This window comes from Onychostoma macrolepis, chromosome 03 (assembly GCF_012432095.1).
Source record: "Onychostoma macrolepis isolate SWU-2019 chromosome 03, ASM1243209v1, whole genome shotgun sequence".
In the NCBI taxonomy this organism is placed as follows: domain Eukaryota; kingdom Metazoa; phylum Chordata; class Actinopteri; order Cypriniformes; family Cyprinidae; genus Onychostoma; species Onychostoma macrolepis.
This window is the reverse complement of record NC_081157.1, coordinates 20,059,567-20,078,734: the sequence shown is the minus strand read 5'-3', so window position 1 is coordinate 20,078,734 and position 19,168 is coordinate 20,059,567. Positions and strand designations below refer to the sequence as shown.

The following is a 19,168-nucleotide window of genomic DNA, read 5'->3' as shown; positions in this document are numbered from 1 at the left end:
ATCCTTTCCTATCAAAACGCTTGCTGTGGATGCGAAAACACAGAAAATCGAATCCGATCCGAATTTTTTATAACGGACAAAGGTTTCGGAGGCAGCGTGTAAACGTGATTGACACAACGTGAGGTCATATTTATTTTTTAACGTGTGGAAATTTCGACCTTAAGACGTTAACTCTAAAACTATGAAAATACCATATACTAACCTCTTAAATACACTACAAGACATGTTATTATCAAGGCACTTTCTGTTACTTTGAAGTGAGCGTATTGTTATGCATATCACATTCATGTTGTGGTTTGGGAAGTTGATTAGTGAAGCAGGACCTTCTCTCACAGTGCTGTTATAGTCTGAAGCACTCAGTGTTGTGGCTGTGCGTGAGTCGGTCATGGTCATTTGGTCCTCTGTGCTGATGGAGTCAGTCTATAAGCACTGAATAAGACACCATCAGGGTCCTCAATAATGCACCAGTCACTCAGGCCAACAGGTTGAAGGTGGAGTGAATTCTCCCCCGTGTTGCGTCCCACCGTGTGAACCTCAGGGTTGCCAGGTCTTCCTGCTTTAGGGATGTGTGAGTGTCCAGCTCAGGACAAAACTGGCATTGATAGTAGGCGTCCGGAACAATAAGAGGCTTGGCATGCTGATCGTCAGCTCCCACGAGGCCTATTTTCCCACTGCAAAAATAGATCATTACTCCATGCCTTTCCCAACTCCGTCTGGAACCAATATGGCCTGGCTCCTCTTAAACACAGACTCCTGGGATTGAGCCAAAGTCCTCTTCCATCCCCTGCACTGTTCTCTCCCATCCTGTTCGTCATGCCTCTCTCCCCTCTCAGAAACACAGTCTCATCTCCACAGTCTCCGCACGCTACAACAATGGTGCCCCGCGCAAGATTTCACCTCAAAGCAAGCTCCTTACTCAACACAAAAAGGACTGACGCCAGATTACGGAGGGTTCGTTTCAATTGCAATCCATCCTGAGTGGAAGAGAATGACTGGAAGTTTTTAAAACGAGAGACTATTGAGGAAGTCAATCCTATCGAGCAGTGGAGCAGCCAGGGCAGTCTGTAACAGTGTTATGACAGCTGGCAAACTGGCTGTGACTTGAGGATTCTGATAGTTGGACTGTGATTGCACACAGCCAGAGCTCTTTAATGAACTTCTTAACCCTATAAAGCCTACTATATCACATTTGAAGGCCTCTCTTTGTAAACATCATGAAAACTTTGCTGAAAAACCTGATGTACACAATCTTCATGTTTTCTGTCATTTAAACTTTTTTAGCAAGTTAGTCTTTTTGCTGCAAACTATTTACTGACTTTTATGAAGTAAACATAATAATTCTTATATTGCTTTAATATTTCAAGATGAACACTTACTGGACTAAAGCAACTTAGGTTTATTGATTATCCATACATAATTTTTTTTTTTTAATCAAATAAGATACATCAGGCTTTTGAGGAACATTTATTTGTATATCTCTCAAACATCATTCTCTTGCATTGCATTGTATGATTAAAAAATTATAATAAAAAAACAATAAAAACTACAGAGCTACATTATCTTACTAAGGCATATTATTGTGAAATATAGAGTCTGTTGTACTGTTCTAAAGATCTCACCGATTTACATAAATTTTTGGCCATATAAATATCAGCATCTGCATTAAATTGCATATTTTTTTCTCACTGTGTGCCTCTGAATAAAACTGAGGTTTGTTTTTGCCTCCTTGAGTCTGAGCTTCATATTCGTACTACAGTATATCATTCTATACGAGCCATAAAAGCCTGATGTATCAAATATCATACTCAATAAAAACACATTATGAACTTTTTTATAAATGTATATTATTTTAATGTTTTAATTTGAAAAAATAGATAATTTCATGTCAGGCTTTATAGGGTTGAAAAATGTAATTTGTCATGTAATTTCAAACCCATATGACTTCTGTAGAATTCAAAAGAAGATGTTTAATAGAATGATCAAGCTGCTCTTTTCCATTAAATGAAAACATTTTGCAACTACAAGCTGTGCAGGCTCCACATGTGCTATATTTCAAGTCTTCTGAAACCATACAATAGCTTTGTGTGAGGACCAGAAATTTAAGTCATTATTCCTTGAAACCTTTCCCATCCACTGTTGTTCTCAGATGCGTTCCTTTAATATACCTTCATATTTTTGGACTATAGAGCCAAAATATCACCCCCTACAAACCTGAACTTACATTGTAACTCCTCTTAGTTCCAAAACTCAATGGGTTTAGTAACATCTTGGATCAAAGGAAAGTGTCTTCAGGTTTATTGTGTGTAGTAAGACCACATTAGCTCAGGCTTAATGAACTGCTTTTGTACGGATGCTCTGACCTGCTTGTGTGGATTTCCGTCGGGCTTTCTTAATATCTTCCTCTGTTTTGTTGCTCAATTTGATCTCAAGCTGCTGTGTTTTCACTTCAAGATCCTTCTGTCGGTCTGCTAGAGCCTTCCGTGCCTGCAAAACACAACACAAAGCAATGTAAAGAGACTACTAACCTTTGGTTTAAATAAATAGGGTACAAAATAGGTGCCTAACCTTCAGAAAACAATGTTGATCATCAATCTCAAAGGGTCAAAACTTGAGAGATTTTCTTTATATTCTCTATGTGATTTGCAATTATTTTCAACCCTAAATTCAGACATCTAACTGTTTTGTAATTTTCTATTTTCTACCAAGTAGAAGCTGGAGCTACTACTGTTGTTAATAGATGTTCCCACTCTGCTGCATACAATCAGATAAAGCAATGGATCATGTGAGCTTCACTGTCTGTACTTCCAGTGGTAGCTGCCGCATTGTGAGGCAGTTAAACTGTGCTCAACTTCGTTGCATAGCCGTTGGTCGCTGTTGCTCATGTCGCCAGGAATGGCCAACTCTCTCTGGAAATGAATGATGGATATGTGGCCTGGGGTCAGTGCTGATGTTTAATCAGCAGGATGAACACACGTGAATCACTCAAGGCATCATTCTGATGTGTTCTCATTTCTCATCCAGCCATCTGTTGTCCATGCAAAAGTTTGAACAGACGTGTTGACACAATGGCTTCTGGGAAACATTTTAGAGCCATTTGTACCAACACACTTGAAAAGAAATTTTAATTAAATATGCTTGACAAAATCAGTATGGACTCAAAGTTCCCTTGTGAAGAAGTAGTAAACTTCAGCATAATTTCAAAAAGAGCACTTATCATGGAAATAATATACTTGAACAGAAAATACTTAAGTGCAAACTGAATGTAATGTTTTCTTATACTTAACAATTGCAGTTAAAATAGAATGTATTATAGTTTACGTTTATAGTAATTGCAATTAATTGAACTTTTTTTTACCCACCTAAATAGGACTTACTTAAGTACATCTTTATAAAAAAATATCATAATTACTTCTACTGTCTTTGAAATATGGATAAAATGTAATGATGAATATACTGACAAGCATTTATAGTAAATTTAAATATACTTTAGTGTCATCGTGCTTTCTTTACAGTACACTTAGGTGGCCTTTTATTATTATATGCACGTACAGTTTTTAAGATTTGAAGCACACTACTACAAGTGCACATTCAATACAATGAAGTGCACTTATTTTTCACAAGGGTTTATACAAAACATTCATGCACTTTGTACCTTCTCCACAGCAGCATAACGGCTGACCAGCTGCTTCCTCAGGTCAGCGATGTGGTGGTCATATTTCTTCATGTCCTTTTTAAAGTTGTCTCCTCTGAAGGTCAGCAAAGGCTTCTCGACTTCACTCTGGAGCTGGAGACAAAATCCTCTGCATCAGTTACACAGCTGCATGGCAAGTCTGGACATGAACGCTGAACGGCATCTCAAATGAACTTGTGAGGTGTGTGTTTTTTTTGTATTTGGATCGAGTTTTTGCTTCAGTAATGGTGATGATTGTTTTGTTTTGCTGTCTCTGTAAATCATACGTGATCTGAGGGAATAAGACTGCAGAATCACCTCCATCTTTCTGCAATTAATCACCTACACTGTCGCTAAATGGAGCACGCTAGTGTGAACACGGGAAAGCACAGTGGTGGAAATAGACAAATCGCAGCAGACTGAAGAAAGCTGTGTAGCTCATTACATACAGCCGGCTAATAACATCTCTGAGGGGAAGCTATTCAGTACAGCACAGAAATGAAATAAAGGCCAGATACTTCATCTTCCCTGGCAATGCGTGAGCTTGAACTGCCAATTTCTCAGTTGGATCTTATATCACCTCGATTGAGAAATATCACAACAGAGAACTGAGAATTGCCCACCTTTGATGAGAACTTGAGATGGACCTCGGCTTCATCAGCTAGACTCTTCTTCAGTTGGGCCCAAGCTTCTCCAAGAGTCCTAAATCAAACCAGATCCCAGGAAAGATGGTTAAAGCTACTGTTTTACATTTAATTTAACATTATTACACAGTCTACTTTTTAAAAGTGTGTTAAAAACGGTCAAGTTCACTAACGTGGCCTTTTATTTCATTAATAAAGTATTATCTACATATTTTTAAATATATACTTTTAAGATTTGCAGTACACCAAAAGTGCGTATTCAATACAATTAAGCATATGTAAGGCATTTTTAATAATGTGTTCATGTGTAACATTTTAGTACATCTTCTCAGCGTGATCTGTATATAACTCAATGCTCAAAATATTTGAATTCCAATTTTTTCCACATTGATGATTTAAAAATAGTGAAGGAAATGCAGCTAATCCAGTATACAAACTCCTTTAATATTACTTAAAAATCATTTTTGTAATGTACCCTTCCTCTTGTGCTGCCATTGGGAACATGGAGAGTTTGGAAAGGTTCTTGGCATATTCCTCTTCGATTTTTATCCTGAAATGTCAAGCATTCATCAAGAAAAGAAAGAGATTAAAAAGATTTAATGTGACAATCTCATATAGTACTTCTGGCAGAACTCCATGTGTACCATGCCAATATTACAGTCCTTCGGATTTGTATTATGGTATTACCCTGCGTGTTTTTTTGAATATAGCTATCCTTCAGCACTCTATTATATAAGTATCATGGTATTAGCATCTAATATGATCACTGTGCATTTTGTAATGGCTATCTGTTTCTTTGATTCCTCTAATCCATTCCTATTGGTTCAGACAGAAGCCGTAACATTTGTTTGATCAAACACTGTGAGTTCTGACATCAAGTCAATGTGAAAATACTTCACAAATGCTTGCCTTAATATGTGAAGAAAAAAGAAAAGAAAAGAGAAGAACATAGAAGAATTTTGTTCTTGTTCTCCAGTAAAATAACTAATAATTTTTTCCTAATCCATTGACACATTTTTTTTTCTTGTTGTTAGCATAAATGTATTTTTATTTCTGGCATAAAGTTGAAAAAAGGAAAAAATCTTGAAATAAGAAAAAGTAAACAAATCATTGTAATATGTAAACATTGATCGAGTTGGGACGTTGTAATTGCAATGACAAGGGCATTCAAATCACTTCAGTCCATGCAAGATGACAATGTACCATTTCTACAAAACATTCAGTAAGATTTTTGTAACTCTACTTCTACAAAATGATAAAACAAAGAATATGCATCTGCAGTGTTTTTGCTTTTGTAATCAATTTAAGAAGGTTATGTAAGCAGAATCTTTAGGTATTTTATCATAGTTGTGGAATACTATGGTATTTTGTACATGCAACTTAGTTTTATTGTAAATGTAAAACAAACAAACAAACAAACAAACAATCCATTAATTTCAACATATGCTGCATCTATTGCATTTAACAAGTTTTCGCAATGGGAAATGTTCCACTGGTAATTGTAATTACAACTTTGTGGAAACATTCATCTGCATTCAGCTTGTAAATACGATCTTTCTGACTTGACTTGAATGCACCAATTAAGCACATCAAACATAAACTCAAACGTGCATATGTGACACATGAGAACAAACCTCATTGATTCTTTTGCATCACTCAAGCAGATTTGAGCTTACTGTACGTTTACCATATTTGATGTGCTCTGTGTATGTGCGTTAATCAATTTTTATATGTGAAGAAAAGCCTAAATTAAATCTGTTCATCATATAAAGCGATTGAATCTTTCCAGAAGACTTGGATTACACCGCTTGATGTCTTTATAAACTTTTTGGAGCTTGAAAATGTTGGGTGAAAAATTCATTTAGGAGCCTAAACTGAAAATAATAAGAAAAGATATGTTCATATCATCTTACACTTTTTTTTTTTTTTGATCTTTGTGACTTTATCTTTTAAGAATGTTTAGATATTTTAACTGGAAAACCATACATTTTTTCTATTGTTTTCAGTGTGCAAAAAACCCCCATAACACTCAAAAAGGCAACAGAGAGTGAGGTGTTATGTAAGAATGATGTCAGTATGAGAGAGAGGCTTGCCCACCTTTCTCTGATGAACTCTGCCATCTCTTTCTGCATCTGCTTCCCCTTCAGCTGTTTCTGCAGCAGCACCTCAAACCCTGACACTGTGGCCCCCTGAGGGTCCCTCTTATCGGCCTGCAGAGGACAGAGACGTTACACACACGCAGCGTCATGCATGCTACCACTTCATCAGCAGGAGACTGTCAACAACACGTGAGCGCGATCAGATGTGTGTGAGAGCGGCCACATGTGTGTGTGCGTGAGTCACAGCGTGGGTTTGCATGAATCAGAGCGTGTGGGAGGGGGTGTACACCCTTGCGGGTGTAACTTTGAGTGTGCGTTACAGTGAAGGGTGTGTATAGGTTGTTGAGGTATGACTAATGTAATGTGAGGGCTCCTGATGCAGTCTGTGTGCGCAGCATGTTAATGAAATATGCTTTTCCTTCACTGTGTGTGTGTGGAGGTGTAAGAGTAGCTGTTGTGACGGCCACTGACGTGCCATCCTACACATGACAGAAGTGTCATAACCTCTTCACACACTCGGTTTGAGAAACAGCCAGGAAGAATCTTTGTGACAAAATACTCCTGTTGTCATTTGCCTGTGTGCATGCATATATCTACATGTCATTTCAATCTCTGTCCAGGGATATTAGGAATCCCAAAACTGAAAATTTGCTGAAAATGTTCTCACCCTCAGGCCATCAAAGATATATATGAGTTTGTTTCTTCATCTGAAGAGATTTGGAGAAATTTATCATTACATCACTTGCTCCCCAATGGACTGACTGGGGGGCCGTCAGAATGAGAGTCCAAACAGATGATAAAAACATCACAATAATACACAAGCAATTCACACAACAGTCCATCAGTGAAGTGAAAAGCTGCATGTTTGTACAAATCCATCATTAAGACGTTTTAACTTCCATAAGGCTTCCTCTAGCGATAAAGTTCATCCCCTGCTGTCCTCTCACATCAAAATCACCACCACTTTTGTTTAGAAGTGTTTGTTTTTATTTGTAAACTGTATGATCTGTGCATATTTTTATTCTGATTCAGACAGGATGGCTTTTTTCGCTTTTTTGTTTGGACTCTCGTTCTGACGGCACCCATTCACTGCAGAGCATCCATTGATGAGCAAGTGAAGTAATGCTAAATTTCTCCAAATTTGTTCCCGTGAAGAAACAAACTCATCTACATCTTGAATGGCTTGAGGGTGACCAAAACTAAAACTATGAAAAACACTTACGTTACTTATTTATATTTAGTTTTATGTGATGTACTTAGAGATGTTCCGATACCCTTTTTCCCTTCCCGATACCGATTCCGATACCTAGGCTCAGGCTATCGGCCGATACTGAGTACTGATCCGATACCTGGGTGTGTATCTGGTTATACAGCTGTATGTACTACTAGATCTGTATGAATAGATACAATTATTTTATGGTGTGCTTCACCATAGATAGATAGATAGATAGATAGTCTGGCGAGTAAACAAAAAAATATAATATATAATGTTTGGAAAATGGCATTCCATTTTTAAAATCTATTTAAATATCTAAAAGTACACTCTTAACATCAGTCAGTGAAGCATTATAAATGTATTATGATAATCGAGTATTATTTAATGATATAACTTTAGCAATTAGAATTAAAACTTGGTAAGCCAATGAGATTGTCGCTTGCGCATTAGCTCCGCCTACTACCAGAGAACCCGGCAGTTCTTAAAAGATGAAGAATTCCAAAGGAACTCCGTTATTCTGACAGGAAAATACAACAAAGAATATCGTTTACATACCAAGCAGAATTGACGTGCTACATAAGACTCTCTCTCTCTCTCTCTCTTTGCATGTGAGGAAAAAAAGCAAAGCTCACACTAGAGCTTACGGTACGTCAAATACAGGTGCGCTGCGCATTCATTCAGATGAACTGAAAAATAGCCCAGATCGCTTGACGGAGAGTGAAACTCTGAAGCGCTTGGTCAGAGTGTTCAGCGAGTGAAAATATATCTGTGCTAAACTTATACATAGCCTCCAACTCACACACTGGCGAGTATAATCTGAGCATTTATTAGCCAGTGGCTAATATTATACACTATTTAGTCGCCCAGGGTGAAGATTTAGTCGCATATGCGAGTGATTTACTGGCAATGTGCTACCACGTTTGTATTTATTCTTTGCTGCTCTAAATAGTGGTTGCTTGTGCACAACTTCCTGTGTTTGCATTCTGAGCAGCGAAGAAGAATTGATTTCCGATTTGCAGCGTTAAGCAAAGCTAGCGGGCATAACTATAGATCTTGTTTAAGAATGGTATCGGATCGGTACATGGATTCAAGTACTCGCCGATACCGATGCCAGATTTTTTGTGGTATCGGTGGAATTTCCGATACTAGTATCGGAATCGGAACAACCCTAGATGTACTGAATACTAAAACTGAAATAAAAATCAAAAACTGTAGACATATTAAAAAGAAATAAATAATAATGAGAAAACTACTAAACATTACTTAAATTTAAAATGAATAATATCAAAATAACTAGTTCAAAATATTAATAAAACTATAAAAGTGTCTCAATGATACTAAACTAACACTGTCTCTGTCAAGTAGAATCTGCTGGCGAATGCACACTGACTGCCTCAGATGAACTGCAAATGTCCTTCTGGATCTAATTTTCACTTTCTTTGTATCATCTGTTTGTGCATGGGGCTCAAATTACATTTTTCTTAAACCTGTCAGTGGTGATGATTTGAGGAAATATACCGGTCATAAATCTTAAATAGTCGTAGTGTTGCTGAGCGTTTGCTAGGATGTTCCGGTGGTTGTTTATTAGCCCAAGTCAAGAGTCTATGATATTCTGGTCTCTAGATACGGCTCAGGTCCCCACATCATTGTAAGTTTGAGAGATGCTTTTGTCCTGTTTTATCGTCCAGCACTTAAAAGTCTGATGAAAACACAAGCTCATCTCTCCTCCACACCTCAAGCTCATAAATATAAACAATAATATAGTGATGCTAGTTTTGCTCATGTTAACAGCATCATGTTAGTCACAATGTAAAAAAATAAAATAAAATAAAACTTCATTATAAGCTACAAGAATTAAATAAAACAAAATCAAACAAAATTTAGCAGGGTTTATCCTTAAAATAAAATAAAAAAACAGGGTAAAAAACTGACTATATTACTCAAATGTAGTCTAATATAATTAAATCTTGTTTATATAATATATATATATATACTATATGCAAAATGAAATATGAAAAAAGACAAAATCTGATTAAGTAAATGATTCACAGCCTTGCTGTAAAATGCCATCTGTCATGAAAATGTCAAAACAAAAACAAAGAAATATGTTTGCATACTGCAATAAAGTGCCAAAAAAAAAAAAAAAAAAACCTTTAAAGTCTTCCTCTGGTTTAAATGTTGCAATAGAAATGTTTGGAAGCTTTAATTTCAATGTGTGGACAAATTCCTTCTTCATAAAACAATGAAAACCCTTCATGATTTCAGTTTCTTTAATAGATGTCTGTCTCACTTTACTTCACGTCACTTGTGTCTGTTAGTCATCAGATGAGCCTGTTGTTTTTACATTGCTATTTAAACCATGCATGATGCTGTTTCTAAGCCAACTACTCAGTTTAATTTCCTTTTCTAAACCATATTATACTCACATTTAGCAAATTTGTGCTGACCCTGTGTGCTGTAACACAAGTTTGTTAAAATAGTTCACAATGAGTTGTTTTCGGACCGGCGTCAATACTAATCCTTATAGTATAGTATCAATACTCAGCCAATGCGGTCCACCAGACATGATTGTCCTCTTTCTCTCTCTGTCTCTCACCCAGAAATAGTCGCAGTAGCTCCATTCACTGGGCTTGAGAAGCTGTTGCTCCGGCGCAGATGTGGGCACAGGGAAGGTGACGCAGTTGATCTGCGGTGAGATAAAACAGAGGAAGGTCAGCTCACAGTGTGTGCGTGTGCTGTTTTGTCAGGTTGGTTTTATTTTCAGAGGAGTGAGACAGAGATGGCTTGTGTAAGTCTCAGAGGGGAGACAAATGAAAGGTCACAATGTAAAAGAGAAAGACAGGTCATATAGACCGGGACCTATAACAGCCTGAGGATGGACAGAGTGATTGAGGAAAAGAGAGAATGGCAAACTATTTTTAAGAGCCTACTATGCTTGTTTTCTCTATACTGGTACATTTACCAGAGCACACTGCAAGAAATACTGCACATATACACATGTGAAGAATGAATGCTCATTATTGCATACAACCATTTTACACATTTATTAAAAGATTTTTAAACAAATACCCTTGTGAAGAAGTGTGCTTTAGCATACTTTTAAAAAGTTTACTTACAACAGAAATATAAAAGAAGTGTGAATGTAATATTTTCAGATATTCAATAGCATGTTAATTGCAATTAAATGAAAATGTATTATGGTTTAAATGTATATTAAACGCAATTAGATGAATATTAGAGCGCATTTTGGCGCAGTAATTTTTTTAATGAAATTTTATAACATTTCATACGGTTAAAGTGTACTGCTGAATGTCCAATACAAGATATTCTCCATTCATTTTAACTAACCAAAAAAAATCAATTAAGATTAGGGAACCTCTCTGATTGGTGGATCTCACATCGGGCTCCAGCAGGTCAAAATACACACAAATGCCTCATTAGAGTGGCTAGTTAATGTAGTTTCATTCATTCCCAAACTCAGCAAAAATACAAGCATCGAATCAAACTTGTTGCTATGATATTGACCTTGGTTAATTTCATTCTTCTATTATTCTGTGATGTTTTCAACATTAAATAAAAAGACTGTACAGATAAAACGTATGTGTTAGGGCAGTTTTCATTGCTCATGATTAAGTGATCACATGCAATTTTATATGGCGGTATTCTTCAAAGTCTGAACAAATGAGCAGGATATTTGAATAATGTTCTCTGTAAATCTCTACAGTTAGAGTAAACATCTATACTTAATGTACATGGGCTTCATCCAGTATACTTGCACATCTTTTGGTCTCTTAAGTAATACATAATATGATATTCAGCCAAAGTTAACTTTATTAAAAGAAAACACACACTGTAAAAAAAAAAAAAAAAAAAAAGTTGAGCCAACTTAAAATTTTAAGGCAGTTTTTTTAGTTTTCTCAACTTGTCGTTTTAAGTTTATACAACAAAAATAAATCTGCTGAAGCTGGTTGCCTTAAAATTTTAAGTTGGTTCAACTTTATTTATTTATTTTACAATGCACACACAAAAAACCACATTATTTACAAAAACACCTTTTTATTTCATCTGAAAGTCATCCGTTACACATTTTTCCTGTGTGCTATGGAGCTTGGGCATCCACCAGCAAGCTTTTATAGTAAATTAAAATAAACTTTAATGCCATTTCTATTGACACTTGTATGCCAAGTATTTAAATATATTTTTATGTGATGCAGTTGCATAACATGTGCTTTAGTATGCAAGTCAACATCAAAATAAGTGTACATCTTTAAAGCACAACAAGCAATTATGAAACCATAGGCTAATGATTAAAATGTACTTTAAAGTAAAACTTTAAATTTGACATTATTACCAAGTGTGCTTTTTCCAAGAATGAAATGAAAGTATCTCTCTTTAAAGTACACTTTATTGGCCTTTTATTTCATTAATATTATATTACTGGCAAGTACAATTTTTGGTTACACTTTATTTTAAGGTGTTCTTGTTACAGTGTAATTATACATTTAAAGGTGCTGTATGTAGGATTGACACCTAGCGGTTGAACTAGGTATTGGAGACAGTTTTTTTCACCCGGCCCCTCCTCCTCAGACTTGACGCACACGCAGGTTGCCAGATTAACGACACCAACAGGAACAAGTGCACATGACGATGAATGAAATTAAATACGCTGTGTTTTCCACCAACTGGCAACCCGCGGTGCCGAAATACAATTGGGTAAACTGGCAGTGGGCGGGTTTCACAAACCATAACAAACACAGACATTCCGGGCCGGAATGCACATTTTCAAAGGAGAATAACTGACTGTAGCATTGTTTTTCAGATAAACAAGTATGTTAACTTAGCATGTTTCTTAAATATCTGCAAACATATTATGCTATTTTTATGCTTTAGTAGAGTCAATATCCTACATACAGCACCTTTAAGAACTCTGAGTAATATTAAATAACTACATGTACTTACTATATGGTTAGGGTTAGGAATAGAGTTTGGTTTAGGGTTACTTGCAGGTAATTACGCATAATTTATTGGTATTATAATATAAGTACATTTAAAATAAAATAAAACTAACTTAAAATAAAGTGTTGCCCTATATATTTTTATTTATTTATTTATTTTTATATACTAAAAGATTAAGCACACTTCGTTTTAACAAGGGCAAGGCTACAATGGATAAAGGTCCTACTTTGACCATGAAATGTATTATTGATCAGAACAAAATTAATTTTTTTAAATAAATATTAATGGAGCAACATCACTTGCAATAATCAAAGATGGTTCTGGTTTAAAATCATTTTCAAATAAAGCAGTCAATCAAGAGCCCACATACAATCCTTTCACTTTTTTGATGTTAGTTTGAACAAAACTGAAATTCATAAAAATCTTTGTTTCAAAAGATATGAGTTTTAAGGATACTCAATACCTGCAGTACATAAATTAGACACATTGTAAAAATCACTACATGTTCCATCCATTTACCTCAAAATCAACTTTTTGTCATTGCATGCTCATTGACTGGAACACTTCTGCAGTGCATGGCATCAATCAATTTGTATTTTGAGAGAAAATACAAAGGAAAAGGTCTTTTACCTGAGGGTTGTACCCTGCTGCACAGTATGCAGGTATGTTGTAAACTGTAGACTATTCCATTCAAAACTCAGCCAGATTTTTCACTCACAACCACGAAACAAGCTTAAGTTGTTAGGAGTGAGATTCCCAAACAATCACATTCAGCACTGCGTTCCTACCTCGGACTATGGAAGCCCGTTTTTAATGAAATTTGATAACATTTCATACGGTTAAAGTGTACTGCTGAATGTCCAATACAAGATATTCTCCATTCATTTTAACTAACCAAAAAAAATCAATTAAGATTAGGGAACCTCTCTGATTGGTGGATCTCACATCGGGCTTCAGCACATTCAGCACTGCGTTCCTACCTCGGACTATGGAAGCCCGTTTCCGCCTCTGAGTAAAAAATAAAAAAGGTTATTGCGACTTCTTATCTCACAATTCTGACCTTTTTTCTCAGAATTGCGTGATACAAACTCGCAATTCTGACTTTTTTTCTCATAATTGCGTGATACAAACTCGCAGAATTGCGTGATACAAACTCGTAATTCTGACCTTTTTTCTCAGAATTGCGTGATACAAACTCGTAATTCTGACCTTTTTTCTCAGAATTGCGTGATACAAACTCGCAATTCTGACTTCTTTTCTCAGAATTGCATGATACAAACGCGCAATTCTGACTTTTTTTCGCAGAATTGCGTGATACAAATTTGCAATTCTGACCTTTTTTCTCAGAATTGCGTGATAAAAACTCGTAATTCTGACCTTTTTTCTCAGAATTGCATGATACAAACTCACAATTCTGACCTTTTTTCTCAGAATTGCATGATACAAACTCGCAATTCTGACCTTTTTTCTCAAAAATGCATGATACAAACTCGCAATTCTGACCTTTTTTCTCAGAATTGCATGATACAAACTCGCAATTCTGACTTTTTTTCTCATAATTGCGTGATACAAACTCGCAGAATTGCGTGATACAAACTCGCAATTCTGACCTTTTTTCTCAGAATTGCGTGATACAAACTCGCAGAATTGCGTGATACAAACTCGCAATTCTGACTTCTTTTCTCAGAATTGCATGATACAAACTCGCAATTCTGACCTTTTTTCTCAGAATTGCGTGATACAAACTCGTAATTCTGACCTTTTTTCTCAGAATTGCGTGATAAAAACTCGCAATTCTGACCTTTTTTCTCAGAATTGCATGATACAAACTCGCAATTCTAACTTTTTTTCTCATAATTGCGTGATACAAACTCGCAATTCTGACCTTTTTTCTCAGAATTGCATGATACAAACTCGCAATTCTGACTTTTTTTCTCATAATTGCGTGATACAAACTCGCAGAATTGCGTGATACAAACTCGCAGAATTGCGTGATACAAACTCGCAATTCTGACCTTTTTTCTCAGAATTGCGTGATACAAGCTCGTAATTCTGACCTTTTTTCTCAGAATTGCGTGATACAAACTCGCAATTCTGACTTTTTCTCATAATTGCGTGATACAAACTCGCAATTCTGACTTTTTTTCTCATAATTGCATGATACAAACTCGCAATTGCGAGTTAAGAAGTCATAATTCTGAGATATAAACTCACAATTCTGAGAAATAATGTCAGAACTGCGAGATATAAACTCGCAACTGCGAGTTATAAAGTCAGAATTGTGAGAGATAAACTCGCAATTCTGAGAACATATCAGCCTTTTTTTCCCCCTCAAAACGCAATTCTGAGAAAAAAGCAATTCTGACTTTATAAAAAAGAAAAAAGTCAGAATTGTGAGATGAAAAGTCGCAATAACATTTTTATTTTTTTTTAATTCAGTGGTGGAAATGGGCTTCCATATCAGACTGCAGTTAGTGTGTGTGTGTGTGTGTGCGCTCATAAAGTGTTTGAGTATACACTCTAGGGTCCATGGCGTCTCCAATTAGCCTGTAAGCACTGCAATTATGTAATGCTCACCATCTGTACCGCCTCCCTGCCACTGCCAAACAGGATGTGCTCCCTGCCATAGCCCTTCAGTGCCTCAAACACACACACACACTTATTCATGCTCAAATACACTACTGTAAACAAATTGCTCTTAACCTCTTGTAAGCAAGCTTTTTTGCAAAGTTATGTTAATTATTAAGATATTTCATTAACTTTGACATCTATTTAACATGCTTATGTCATTAATTTTCTTAAACTCAGTTGAGGCGGAACAATTTTATTGCATTTCTTTTATTTTTTATTCAATGAATGAAGTCACTGCTGAACTTTCAAGAAATCCCCCTCACGCATAAAGTATTAGGGTTGTAAGTAGGAACCGGAAGACCACCATAGGGATGCATGTTTTATGCTTGTATACTATGTCTTATTTATTGTTCACACTATTATTACTGTTAGTAGGTATGGAAATGATTTCAATACATAAAGTATATTATGATAGTGTCACCCAGTTTGTTTGTGCCTATAAATGGAAATTGAAATGGAATTGTAATTGAAAACGTATATATGTATATAATTTATTACATCATTACTACAAACATGCTTTGTGCGATGATAAATCAACTTCTTGTATTCAAAATATGCTAAAGGTCATTGCAAAAATGGCTTAGAGCAGCCTACGTTTTCAAATATCACTGCACAAATATGCAGATTATTAGATTTTTAAAAATTATTTACAATATTGTTGTGCAAACAAAAAATTATTATAAACAATTAAAATGATTTTAATACAAGAACATTTTATTTAATTTAAAATAATATATATATATATATATATATATATATATTTAGCTATATAAAGAAAATTAACCTAGTCTTTAGCAATTAAATTGTTAAAAAAATTGTTTAGCAATTATTTTTTTAATTTATTTCCATTTCAAATTATATATATATATATATATATATATATATATATATATATATATATAAAATTACATGTTAAGAAATTACTATAGCAAAAGGGCCCTATTCGCTGGCAATGATCCACAAGTGAAATATAGATCATATTTTGCATATCTGTTTTGTAATATTTTTTAGGATAACATATACTGCCCAGAGAACAACCAGGGCAATCCTTGATGAATTACGACTGTTTTATCTCATCACAGCAAAGCATCTCTGAATGCTAACTTCTCAAATTCATTTGCATCATTTGCGCAAATGAACAATACAGTGCAATGCAAATTCTGCAAAACTGACCACAAAGACACACACAAAAAACACAATTACAATCAAGACACTGGATAGACGGCCCTTGCATGTGCACAGTGATAAGACCCTATCCACTCACCCCAGACGCTTCCTAATCTGATGGCGTTTGAGCTGATTTACTCATTCGTGCCTCGTCACTTTGTTCATTTCATGCCTGGAAGATCGCTCTGATTGTCGTGGACACTAAATTTTCCCTTACAGTGCCACCACATCTATCACTCCCGTTGTTTATCCTTCCCTCTCATCCTCCACAAAATGAGCCCATTCATCAGATTCAGGCCCATTTCCTCTCCTTATAACTCCTCAGTGAGGTGATCCACTCTTATCAGGAGCTTATTACACCCTCTGTCCATGCTGAAATACATCCCCCTCCACATGCTTAAAAATCCAGCTTCCTCTGTGCTGATGTAAGGTCAGTTCACATCCACCAAAACTGTAACTTGAATCACCATTTGGGACACCACAGTGGTTCTGCATCAGTGCAGGGAGGGCTAATACTCTTGATATTGCTGTAAACTGGTTTGGTTGAGGGCCACAGTTATTTCAAACATGGGCTGTGAGTGAAATCTCACACTAATCAAACATCAGCTCTACTCAAGGGGTTCACAGTGGGTGCATTTCATATATATCACTTTTCGTTTTATATTTCTTATGCAAATAACATTACCAAACACTTTAGGAATTATGAGCTAATAATATTGTAGTCAGAATGGCCCAAGGGGTCCTGGTTTGACGGGTGAGCTTTGACAATTAGCCCCTCATAGTAGATGCTGTGAATACACCATTATTTTTTCTCTAGTTTTAATGTATCATAAATGTATTTAAAATTTAATAACAATCACAGAAAACAAAGTCAAAAACTGATTCTCCAGCACATAAAACAAGATTCGCAATGAAGTTCCTTGGCCACTAGACATACATTTTAAATGATAAAAATTTAAATATTAACAAATCATCTCAGCAAAACATGAAAGTCAAGAAAGAAAATAAAAACTTGAGAAGAAAAGGATAGATTGACCACCAAGTTAAAACAGAAATAAATGTAAAACAAAACAGCACAACATACAAAACAAAGCACAAAAAGTAAAACAAAACAATGCAAAACAAAACAATGCAAATCAAAGCTAAACAAACATACAAAAAGTGAAAAAACTACATGTAAAACAAAACAAAAAACACAAAGAACAAAAATAAAACAAAACTAAACTAAAAAATAAATAAATAAAAAACTCTCAAAAATATCTTATTTTATGTTCCACAGAAGAAAGAAAGTCATACAGTATTGGAACGACATGAGACTGAGTAAATGATGACTATTTTTGTTTAATTTTTGGGTGAACTCTTGCTTTGAGAGTTAAATTAGCGCTTACATTCATGAAATCTCCCTAGACAGAGCAGTAACCATTACCTTTAAGTCAGGAGTTTGGAAATAAACTACAACACTGGCAAACAATGTGTTTATAACTGTTCCCGTGTGTGTATGCATGTGAGTGCTTGTATAGTGAAAGGTAAAAAACGGACGCAGTATTTGTTTGGGTAAGCAGAATGCCTCTGCCCAGTGTATGTCTGGCACAGGCCCATGAACCCGCTGCCCCACTCGCTTTTAATGCCGTAATGAACACGGCTGCTGGAAAACCAACCATTTCTGCTGAACAGCCGCAAATATCACAGACCTAATGATAGCATGCAGCATGCATGAGGGACACAAAATCACCAGGCAAGCAAACAAATAAATCTACAAAACACCAATCCAGTCAGCGGGTTTCTCTCCAGCATACACACATACATTCATCCATACAGCAATCACAACCGCTGCTCAGACTGTAGGGTGCCTGGCCTCTGTTGCTAAGCGACAAATTGCTTTTCCTGTAAGGGCATTTTCCCCCATTACAAAACAATATTTGTACAATACCAATAACGGATGACATCATTTCTAAGTGCAAAACATTTTCGCAAACAAATATTTCTAAAATGTGGCCTCCGTATATCTCTAGTTCACAATATTCAGTTGTTTACATGACAAGCGCTGGCACTACAAGCAGCTGTTGACAGCTAGCTATTATTTGAAGCGCAGTAAAGTGCATCAGGACGGAGATCAAGCGTCAGCCAAACTGACATGCTATTGGTCCACATTAGTGATACTCAAAAGATGCTCAAGGTGAGGCAAAAGGTAAAAGCTTTAAGTCCAGCCTTTCAAACCCCCAACAACCTCACGCTATTGATTCAACATGTCTCCAATGCAGTGGTTGTCATGGAGAATCACTTGTGCGTTTTCCTGAGAGCTGAAAATACCTTGTAATATATACAGAAATCCATATATGCATTACACTTTCAGTAATGCGCTTTGCAATATTGATATTTATAGCCAGATTTTAGCTAAATGGTGCATTTAAGCAAGATACAAAACAGTGCTGTGATTCAACTGTAGTATCAGATATACTACAGTATCTCAGTACTACAGTAAAACTATTGTTTGTATACAATAATGCAGTTTGACTGCCATAGACATATCACGGTATATAGTTTGTCTGGACATAGTATCATTTATACTACAGTATATCAGTACTACTGTAAAATTATAGTATATTAATTATAGTATATAGAATTATAGTATTAATTATTTTAGAATAATATAATAAAGTACATATAGTATAATTTATAGTATATTTCATGGTATGTAAGTGGTTTTGTATATCATTATATTTTGTGATTGTTTTATTATTATTATTTATATATCATTATTGTTTGTACAATGTATAATATTTTT

The 19,168-nt window shown here is 35.6% G+C and overlaps 1 protein-coding gene across 5 annotated transcripts in view; it reads right to left on the bottom strand.

Moving 5' to 3' along the window:
• The window catches only part of gas7a (growth arrest-specific 7a), a 54,426-nt gene that overhangs the window by 10,807 nt on the left and 24,451 nt on the right, over positions 1-19,168 (bottom strand). For all 5 annotated transcript variants that reach the window (XM_058771262.1, XM_058771263.1, XM_058771261.1 and 2 more), the window contains 6 exons: positions 10,226-10,315; positions 6,412-6,524; positions 4,790-4,864; positions 4,294-4,372; positions 3,653-3,784; positions 2,361-2,484 (listed from right to left, as the gene is read on the bottom strand). In XM_058771262.1, the coding sequence (XP_058627245.1) occupies positions 2,361-2,484; positions 3,653-3,784; positions 4,294-4,372; positions 4,790-4,864; positions 6,412-6,524; positions 10,226-10,315 (613 nt within the window). The remainder of the gene's footprint in view (positions 1-2,360; positions 2,485-3,652; positions 3,785-4,293; positions 4,373-4,789; positions 4,865-6,411; positions 6,525-10,225; positions 10,316-19,168) is intronic.